At 37.9% G+C, this 11576-nt stretch overlaps 1 protein-coding gene across 1 annotated transcript; it reads right to left on the reverse strand.

Annotated features, from left to right (window-relative positions):
- Positions 1-4552: 4552 nt before the first annotated feature.
- LOC103035772 (chemerin-like receptor 1) lies at positions 4553-11576 on the reverse strand. Its single transcript, XM_007233470.4, has 2 exons — positions 11495-11576; positions 4553-6079 (listed from the first exon to the last, which is right to left on the reverse strand). The coding sequence occupies exon 2, from the start codon at positions 6067-6069 to the stop codon at positions 5065-5067; it is 1005 nt and encodes a 334-aa protein (XP_007233532.3). The 5' UTR covers positions 6070-6079; positions 11495-11576; the 3' UTR covers positions 4553-5064.

Consider the following 11576-nt stretch of genomic DNA (forward strand, 5'->3'; position numbering starts at 1 on the left):
TACGTTCCTCCGGAACCATGGTGCAACATAGAACCACAAGCAATAGACAACATAATGTGCAGGAGTGACGACAGTGCATCATAAAATTATAAAATTATAACACTAAATAACAATAAATACAATAAATACAAAAGACGAGACAATTTAAAGACAGGACAGTGCAGTACCGATACGGTATAATAAAGTGTATAGTGGGGATAAGGTGCAGAGATGTGTGACATACTGTAACGTATAGAACATATATAATCACAGCAGTTACTGAGGTAGAGTTTATAGTTTTTAAGAGTGCAGCAAATAAAGTCATGTCAGCCTCTGTGTGCTGACTGGGTGTGTGTGTGGGTGAAGTTCAGTTCTTTGTGAGTGTAAAGGGGGGGGGGGTGTACAGTTTAGTTTTGTGTGAGTGTGTTGGGTGAGTGGTGGGTGGGGTGGGGGTTCAGTTCTGTCTCTGTGCGTTGAGAAGTCTGACTGCCTGGTGGATGAAGCTGTTGCAGAGTCTAGTAGTGGAGGCTCGGATGCTCCTGTATCTTCTGCCGGACGGCATCAGAGCGAAGAGTCCGTGTGAGGGATGGGTGGGGTCGTCCACAATGCTGGTGGCTTTGCGGATGCAGCGTGTGGTGTAGATCTCAGTGATGGAGGGAAGAGAGACTCTGATGATTTTCTCAGCTGTCCGCACTATCCGCTGTAGGGTCTTGCGGTCTGAGGTGTTGCAATTCCCAAACCAGACGGTAATGCAGGTGCTCAGGATGCTTTCTACAGTGCCTCTGTAGAACATGGTGAGGATGGGGGGTGGGAGATGTGCTTTCCTCAGTCTCCGCAGGAAGTAGAGGCGCTGCTGGGCTTTCTTGGTTATGGAGCTGGTGTTGAGGGACCAGGTGAGGTTCTCTGCAATGTGAACACCGAGGAACTTGGTGTTATCCACAATTTCCACAGCAGAGCCGTTGATGTTCAGCGGGTGGTGGACACCTGGAGCTCTCCTGAAGTCAACAACCATCTCCTTGGTTTTATCCACGTTAAGAGATAGGTTGTTGGTTCTGCACCAGTCCGTCAGCCACTGCACCTCCTCTCTGTATGCTGACTCGTCGTTCTTGCTGATGAGGCCAACTACAGTTGTGTCATCAGCGAACTTGATGATGTGGTTTGAGCTATATTTTGCAGTACAGTCGTGAGTCAGCAGAGTGAACAGCAGTGGGCTGAGCACACAGCCCTGGGGGGCGCCGGTGCTCAGTATGGTGGTGCTGGAGGTGTTGTTTCCAATCCTGACTGATTGTGGTCTCTCAGTCAGGAAGTCTAAAACCCAGTTGCAGAGGGAGGAGTTCAGGCCCAGCAAGCTCAGTTTTCCGATCAGATGCTGAGGGATGATGGTGTTGAATGCTGAACTGAAGTCGATGAACAGCATTCGAACATAGCAGTCTTTGTTGTCCAGGTGGGTGAGAGCCAGGTGGAGCGCAGTAGAGATGGCATCGTCTGTTGATCTGTTTGGACGATACGCAAACTGCAGAGGGTCCAGTGAGGACGGGAGCTGGTTTTTGATGTGCCTCATGACCAGCTTCTCAAAGCACTTCATGATGATGGGAGTAAGTGCAATGGGACGGTAGTCATTAAGGCAGGACACTTGAGACTTCTTCGGCACAGGGACGATGGTGGTCGTCTTGAAGCACGTCGGCACGATTGCAGTACTCAGAGAGATGTTGAAAATGTCCGTGAGAACATCCGTGAGTTGTTCTGCACATCCTCTGAGCACTCTGCCAGGAATGCTGTCTGGTCCTGGGGCTTTCCGTGGGCTGACTCTGAGTAGAGTTTTCCGCACATCAGCTGAGGACAGGCACAGTACCTGGTCGTTTGGAGGAGGTGTGGTCTTCCTTGCTGTCGTGTAGTTCTGTGCTTCGAACCTTGCGTAGAAGGAGTTCAGTGCATCTGGAAGGGAGGCATCACTGTTACAAGCAGGGGAGGGTGACTTGTAGTTGGTGATGGTCTGGATGCCCTGCCACATGCGCCGAGTGTCAGTAGTGTCCTGTAAGTGGGCGTGGATTTTCTTTGCGTAGGTGCGCTTTGCCTCTCTGATCCCCGGGAGAGCTTGGCTCTAGCTGTTCGGAGGCCAGCCCTGTCCCCTGACTTAAAGGCCTTGTCTCGGGATCTCAACAGCACACGCACCTCTGCAGTCATCCACGGCTTCTGGTCGGTGTGGGATGTGATGGTTTTGGAGACAGTAACATCCTCAATGCACTTGCTGATGTAGCCAGTCACTGAGTCTGTGTACTCCTCCAGGTTGATGGAGTCATCAGAAGTAGCAGCTTCTCTGAACATGTCCCAGTCAGTGTGCTCAAAACAGTCCTGAAGAGCAGAGATGGCTCCTGGAGGCCAGGTTGTAACTTGCTTCTTCTCTGATTTGGCACGTCTGATGAGCTGTCTGTATGCTGGGATGAGCATGACAGAAATATGATCAGAGTAGCCGTAGTGGGGGCGGGGCTCTGCTCTGTACGAACCGGGAATGTTAGTATACACACAATCGAGCAGGTTAGCTCCACGGGTTGGAAAATCCACATGTTGGTGAAAGCTGGGCAGCAGAGCCTTCAGATTACTGTGATTGAAATCACCAGCAACAATAAACAGTCCGTCGGGGTGTGAGTTCTGGAGTTTGGAGACAAGTGACACTCTGATTGGTTTATTTCATACTACGCCCAAAATTAACCACACCCATGATTAATTAAGAAAATTAGCACAATCCTTTTGCACATTTTAACCCACAAGGTGTACTTTTCCCGTTGTTATGATAGCAAAGACACACTAACACACTCTTAATCAAGCTGTGCTGTGCAAGGTTGATGACTGGTTTATATCTGAATGACCATCTCTGAGGAATCTGATGTTTAGCAGGTTTGGTAAAGAACAGGCAAAATTGCACAAATATATTTTATTCATAACTGTAAATAATAGATATATGTATCTAACTTTATTACATTAATGTACAGACAGGCATTACAAAAAAAAAACAACTCAAAGACATTAGAAATGTAAAAAAAATACATATATGTATATTTTTACATATAGTTAATATATATACACATATATTAATTATATATTTTGAACATCTTCATCCCTCAGTTTAAAATACAGCAGTAGCACATCAATATAAGTTTCACAGTATTAAGCATGACAAAACATGTACATAGCTAAAAATATGTATATTTTTCTCGATTGTTTATATATTACATTATGTGTGCAAAAGCATAAATACCTGTTATATATATATAACTTGCCTTGCAGAATGAAAGTCATTACAGCAGTTTCCATTTCCTTTTGAAATAAAAACCTCTAAAATTAGAATATCATTGAAAAGTTACTTTATTTCACTAATTCAGTTTATTTATTTTATTGTTGATGATTTTGAAGCTTATGGCCAATGAAAACCCAAAAATACAAAAATCAGTCTCAAGAAAATTTGAATATTATCTTAAACCAAATGGTACTTTTGGCGGTGTGCTGGAAAATCTTACAGCACTTCATGCTTTCCTCTGCTGACAACTTTTATGGAGATGAGGATTTCATTTTCCAGCAGGACTTGGCACACTGCCCACACACTGCCAAAAGTATCAATTGGTCTTATATAATACTCTGGGTTTTTTATTGGCTGTGAGCCATAATCATCAACAATAAAAGAAATAAACACTTATACAACAATAGGTCACTCTGTGTGTTTAATACACCTATATAATATATGAGTTTCACACTTTGAATTACTGAAATAAAACAACTTTTCGATGATAGTGGGCCCATGCTGATGCTCATATACAATATATTGCATGTATGGATTATTTGTGCTTTGGAGAAAGGAAAATGCCAAAATATGGAACATAGGACCATCCATGTTTCCCATTTGTGTTGGGAAACACAACCATTGTGTTGTCTTGCGGGTCAAAAGTGAGCCGCTACAATGTTTAGCTGTAGAATAAATACCTTAAACTATCTTTTTCCAACTTGAAATTTTAAGATTTTTTTGGTACCACTTTAAAATAAGACTACCTTTATAAAGGGTTTATAAATGGTTTACAATTAGTTTATTAATGGTTACTAATTAGGTTGTAAATGCCTTAAAAATTATTAATAATCAGTCATCAATAATAAAGGCCAACAATGACCTGTTCCTTGCCAAATAGTGAACCCACAGCCCTCTATATTGTTGCCCTTTCTACGTATGTGTTATAACTGATTATTAATGATTTTTAAGGCATTTACAATTTAATTAGCAATCGTTAATAAACAAATTGTAAACCATTTATAAACCGTTTATAACAGTAGTCTTCCTAAAGGCACCCCATCATTAGTACAAACAGGTAATTTTTGACCTATAAATTATAAAAGCGTATAAAAACACATGTAAAAAGGTATAAAGGCAACGGTACCACTTTAAAATAAGATTACCTTTATAAAGGGTTTATAAATGGTTTACAGTTCGTTTATTAATGGTCACTAATTAGGTTGTAAATGCCTTAAAAATCATTAATAATCAGTTATAACATATATGTAGAAAGGGCAACAATATAGATGGAACTGTAAACCATTTATAAACTCTTCATAAAGGTAGTCTTATTTTAAAGTGGTACCATGACTTTTCCTAAAGGCTTGGGCTGTACACCACTAGGGTACAAAGATTGTTTTATGGGTCATTTTTGACCTATAAATTATGAAATGCATTTAAACACCAGAAAAAAAGTATAAAGGGCCAAAACACACCAACTCTTTCTAATACACACAGCATCAAACATCATAAGGATGACTCCAGGGCCAACAGTGTATTCAGCTGCCAATTTCCAACACATTTCATCCCATCCACCCTTCTTCTGTTCATCACACCAGCCATCAAAATAATCATCCTGGAGATACAACTTTGGCGGATTTAAATTTCTATTAGGCTGCTTTGTTTTGGGGCTTTGGTAGAGCGGCTCAATTGCACAAGGGTTAATTCAGCTGCAGTTACTTCTATAATTGGCTGAGATCCAGTGGTCCATTGGAAAATCTTGATGGATCTGGGTTCACTGTTCCTAAATCAGCTGCTCACAATCATGTTCACAGCTCTATGTCTTCATTCTGAGACACTTTTGTTTTATGATCTGGGATCTCCAGCATCCACGCCATGTTGGTTTTGCGTCCCACCAGCAGGTAGATGACGGGGTTGATGAAGCAGTGAGCCGCAGCCAGCACGGTCGCTGCTGGAAGCCCGTATTTAAATTTTTTAATATTTCCTTCTTTGACCTGAACGAGCAGCATCGAGAGTAGAGGCGCCCAGCAGATGAAGTAGCACACCTTGACTACAAGGGCGATCTTATGACAAGTGCCCTTTTTGTGGACACCTCGCAGGCGTGCTATACATGCGCTGATGATCATCAAGAACAGAGGAAACAGAACCCCCAGCAGGAACCTGCTGAGAACGACGGTGGTTAGTTTGGCCAAACCGTCGCCTGTGGTCTTCTCCTTGTCCAAATCGAAGTCGTCGATGCACTGCAGTCCCAGTTCTGTGTACCGAAGCTCTCGGGAAAACAGAGACGGGCTGCTAAGGACTGCCCCGAACGTCCAGGAGCTCAGCACCATTAGAATAACCATGGACTTTCCTCGTTTGTTGAATCGAACGGCTTTAAAGCACTCGCTGCTGCCGACGCAGCTGCTCATGCTCATCAGGCTGAGCAGAGCGGCCGTAGAGAACATGCTGAAGTAGAAAACGTAGGATGAAATCTTGCATAGAGCCGCTCCGTAATGCCAATTAAAGTGCCACCAGGCGTAGAGGAACTGCAGCACCAGGAACCCGGAGAACACCAGGTGAGTCACGGCCAGCGCCAGAACCCACGCACAGGTGTGCTGCTCCCAAACACTGGGGCTCCTGTGGCTTCGAAACTTGCGAACACCTGCGATGATCACATAAAAGTTCAGGGCCACACCAACCACACATATAAAAAGATACGTGACCTTGTAGAGCATCCCGATGAGCTTCAGGTATTCAGTTTTCTCCAAGATCTGCTGAGTAAGCACAGAATAATCATACTCTGCATCATACTCAGCTGAGAGGTTGGAGGACATCTCGGAAGTTCTGAAAGAAAAGCACAGTGAGAGAATAGTAAATAGAGACAGTAAACAGATCATCACCAGCAGATCACAATCACACAGTCCTGCAGTCAAATGTATTACTGAAAGCTACACTGAAAAAAATGATGCCTAAAATTTACTTTAAGTTTTGCTTTTTTTTTAAGTAAATTTAATTACGGATAAATTTAAGTAACTTCAACTCGGTTTCAAGACTTAAATGTTAAACAGAGTAAATAAGTGAACTGAACTTCAGTCAATCCTTTCTTTTAGTAACCTTTACTTCGTTTCTGCATACAGTATTACCTAATTACAATTACTTCATTTATACAATATTATTATATATAAATTTAGTTAAAACACACATTCAAATATTTTTATTTTATTTTTAAGTCTCACTGTCTGAACACATAGATGGCGTATAATACATTATTTTTAGTAAACTAGTATAAAGAATGTATTACATGCCATTCATGTGTTGAGACAGGATTGATTCAGTAAAAATAAATGAAGTAAAGTTTACTAAAAGAAAGGATTGATTCAGTAAAAATAAATGAAGTAAAGTTTACTAAAAGAAAGGATTGATTCAGTAAAAATAAATGAAGTAAAGTTTACTAAAAGAAAGGATTGATTCAGTAAAAATAAATGAAGTAAAGTTTACTGAAAGAAAGGATTGATTCAGTAAAAATAAATGAAGTAAAGTTTACTAAAAGAAAGGATTGATTCAGTAAAAATAAATGAAGTAAAGTTTAATAAAAGAAAGCATTGATTCAGTAAAAATAAATGAAGTAAAGTTTACTAAAAGAAAGGATTGACTGAAGTTCAGTTCACTTATTTACTCTGTGTAACATTTAAGTCTTGAATCTGAGTTGAAGTTACTGAAATTTATCTGAAATAAAATTAACTTAAAAAAAGCAAATGTAGAATGGTGCGAAAAAAATTTTTTTTAGTTAATTTTACTCGTCATTCTTATTCAGTGTGGTAACCCCTCTGTTTTTGCTCTCCTGAAGACTTTTCTGTACAGTAGCGTGAGACACTGATACACCTCCCTCTGTGGGTGGATGTTGTTGAGTGTTGTGTGATAATCCACCGCTGTGTTCTTCTTTGGATGTCCCGGGCTTTTAGAGTTCTGGAGTTCTCCACTGCACTTATCATCCCAGAATCTACCAAACTGTTGATTTAGCCACTCCTAACATCTCCTCTATCTCTCTAAAGGATTCCTTTCTTCTTTTTACCGTCTTGATGGTCTGTTTCACTTCACCTGAGGTCTCCTTTCAACCATTTCCTCTCCATTTTGAGTTTTGCTGCTTTGTTTGTAGTATAGGCTGCATTTTTATTAAAATTTTTCTATACAGTCATCAGATATTACGCCTATTAATGTTTTACTTTGTGGTTCGCCAAGCCCAGCATACCAGAAGTATTATATATTTAAATTCTTTTTTTCAGTTTAACAAAAATAAATAAACACTGTGTTTAACAATATTTTTAACTCTGAAAATTTTGAGTTTTAACCACCGGTGACATTTACTATACTGGTGCATACAATAATAATGATAATTATTATTATTATTATTATTATTATTATTATTATTATTAGTAGTAGTAGTAGTAGTAGTACAATGCATATATTCATTCATTTAATTTAATTCAATTATATAAAAATATATATATATTTATTTATATGTATTATTTTATATATTATTTAAAATAATATAATAACAATAATATTATATTATTATATAACTTGAAATTTAAAGTATATTTCAAGTTAATAACCAATGCAAGCAACAAAAAACCCTAAAAAAAAAACTCAAAGCAGAGGATGGACCGACACATACACACACACACACACACACACACACACACCAATGGGAGATTTTCAGCATCTCCAATAATTCACCTGACAGCATGTGTTTGGACTGTGGTGAGAAACAGGACAACACTATTCAGCGCTAAATTGCTGTTTTAATAAATACATAAGTAGATGTAAAGGATTAAATATAATTAATTCAATTCATATTAGTACTGCGGGCGGGAGTGTACATAAATGATTGTAATTCCTAAAAGCTTGATATATTCTTGCCTTGCTTCTTCCAGTAGCTCTTCTCCTATTGGCTGTTGACATTGTTCACGTCACTATTTGCGTGAGCCGAGTCTCAAGCCTTCCCTTTTTCACTAGAACTGTCCACCCTGTCATTGTCCTCCTATCATGCAACTCGCCATAACAGGATGGACGCATGAATGGCAGGAAATAAAAAGTGAAAGTGGATTTTTTTTTTTAGGTTTCGAGGGCCACAGAGGAAAGTATTCCAATAATCAACCAATTTAATAGAAATTATGAATTAGAATCATCATCACTGACTCTCTTTTCTCTGATTTTCTTTCTTTTGTTTAATTAGTTTGGAGTGCATGTAAATGTTTATATATATTTATTATATTTATTTGTAAACCTCAGATGTCCTAATGCCTAATGTACTGTGTTGAATACAGAGGTGGAAAAAGTACTGAAAAATTGTAACTAAGTAAAAGTACCTTTACTTTGCTAAAATTGTACTCAAGTAAAAATAAAAAAATACCCATCTAAAAATCTACTCAAGTAAAAGTAAAAAAATCACTCAATTTAAAATTTACATTGAGTAAAGGTTACACAGTTACTTTTATTTATTTGATGTAAAAAAGTACAGCAAATCATAAATTCAATAATTATTAAATTAAATAATTTGGATCTTTCAGGCAGTATTTGTTCAGATCACCACATAAAACATTTTTTTAGTGGTATAGGTGGTATAGGTATCTATGATCCAATTTTTTTCTTTACTGTTCAAAAGTTAAAAAGTTATGATCATATATGTGACTATAAACTGTATTTTTATAGTTTTATGGTTCATTATTATTTTTTAACTTGCCATTGCTATGATTTAACTGCTATTTACATCTTTTTTTTTTAACATTCAAGCAGATTGTTTAATTTTTCCAATAAAAACTTAAGGAATTATCATGAAAAACATGAAATCATACAAAAAAATGTCATAAAGAAGCACATATCGATGGGTAGCATAACTCGACAGAACACCGGTTCCCCCGAACAGCACGTACAGACTCCAGGCTACACAGCTGATTCACACAGCATCTCTCCTGTTAACCGCTAACTGTAGTAAACACTGCTGGGAAAAGTTCAGCTGCGCTGCCATGGAGAACAAGACTCTTTTTTTTTAAATTCAGACAATTTGTTTTTTTTTCCCAGCATTTCATTTGTTACTCAGTAACGGGGAGTTTTTCAATGTAGTAAAGTAAACTACTTGTGTCGAAAACTTGAGTAAAAGTAAAATTACCTAATGTAAAAACTACTTTAAAAATGACAAATTACACCTAAAATCTACTCAATTACAGTAATGTGAGTAAATGTAATTAGTTACTTTCCACCTCTGGTTGAATATAACTTGATTGTTAATAAATAAGTGAAGAAAACAGAATGGCTTTATTTTAAATCAGACTTTTTTTGATAAGCTCAGTATCAGATCAACACCCTCGTCTCCTTCCTCGTCTGTGATGCCAGAAGCCTGTTTCCCTTCTTTATCTATTATTCTATTAATATTATCTCTATCAGTCATTGTAAATGACAAATTGTTGTAACATCATCTTATCACGATCATATCACCTCATTTTATTTCTATTTCAGAAAGTTTCCTTCCTGGCTCCATCAGCACAGCTCATTTGTCTTTCAAAACATGTGAAAGACATGTTTTGTGGATTACTAGGAATTGCCAAGGCTGATTAATATACTAGTGCATTTTTAAAAATATATAATATAATTGAAAAGTTACTTTATTTCATTAATTCAGTTGAAAATGTGAAACTCATATATTATATAGATGTATTCAACACACAGAGTGATCTATTTTAAGCGTTTATTTCTTTTATTGTTGATGATTTTGGCTTAGAGCGAATGAAAAAAAAACACAAATCAGTATCTCAGAAAATTGGAATATTACATAAAACCAATTGGTACTTTTAGCAGTGTGGGCAGTGTGCCAAGTCCTGCTGGAAAATGAAATCCTTTATCTCCATAAAAGTTATCAGCAGCAGAGGGAAGCATGAAGTGCTGTAAGATTTTGCGGGAAAACAAAACTGCACTGACTTTAGACTTTAGATTCTGTATCTACTGTAACTGTAGATTAATTACAGAGCAGTACGGGTACAACAGATTACAGTGCTGGTGATTCTGTATCTACTGTAACTGTAGATTAATTACAGAGCAGTACGGGTACAACAGATTACAGTGCTGGTGATTCTGTATCTACTGTAACTGTAGATTAATTACAGAGCAGTACGGGTACAACAGATTACAGTGCTGGTGATTCTGTATCTACTGTAACTGTAGATTAATTACAGAGCAGTATGTGTACAACAGATTAGACTGGCAATTCTGTATCCACTGTAACTGTTGATTAATTACAGAGCAGTACGGGTACAACAGATTACGGTGCTGGTGATTCTGTATCTACTGTAACTGTAGATTAATTACAGAGCAGTACGGGTACAACAGCTTACAGTGCTGGTGATTCTGTATCTACTGTAACTGTAGATTAATTACAGAGCAGTACGGGTACAACAGATTACAGTGCTGGTGATTCTGTATCTACTGTAACTGTAGATTAATTACAGAGCAGTATGGGTACAACAGATTAGACTGGCAATTCTGTATCTACTGTAACTGTATATTAACCCTCATTTATAAACACAAATAAATGGAAACAAACAGGAATCTGTTAAAATCATTCTGCTGCATGACACCTGTACACTGGAGTGAATCAGATTTTGGCAGGGAGGCGGAATTTGGCACAACACCTAGAAAGGCAACTTGTTAAATTGTCAACATGCCACAATTGGTGCATGCCCCTCTATTAACCACCAACATCAAGTACAGTGAGTCTAAGTAGGTTTAGATGGAATTTGGTAGAGAATGCAATGCAATGCAAGCTAGCACTTGTTGAGACTCGGATTCTTGCGTCTGTACTGGATGAGCTGAACACAGCTTATAATGCATGACAATCACAATTTATGATGCATGAAGCAAAAACAAAACATGGTTATAATGTGTTGTGCATTATACAAACCAGGAGTGAAGGCATAACGTTATCCAAAAGCAGTGTGTAAGACTGGTGGAGGAGAACATGATGCCGAGATGCATGAAAAAAACTGTGATTAAAAACCACCAGGGTTATTCCACCAAATATTGATTTCTGAACTCTTAAAACTTTATGCAGTATTACTTTTTTGTCATTTTAGTAATTTCTCATTTTCTGCAAATAAATGCTTTAAATGACTATTTTTATTTGTAATTTGGAAGAAATGTTGTCTGTAGTTTATAGAATAAAACAACAATGTTCATTTTACAACCCAAGCTAAAAGATATTCTTACCTCAGGCAAATAAAGCAGAAGGAAGTCAACAGCCTGTCGAGTGAGCTATCAGGAGCTAAACTGAACTCTGAGTCTATCTTTA

Source organism: Astyanax mexicanus, chromosome 22 (genome assembly GCF_023375975.1).
Source record: "Astyanax mexicanus isolate ESR-SI-001 chromosome 22, AstMex3_surface, whole genome shotgun sequence".
In the NCBI taxonomy this organism is placed as follows: Eukaryota; Metazoa; Chordata; class Actinopteri; order Characiformes; family Acestrorhamphidae; genus Astyanax; species Astyanax mexicanus.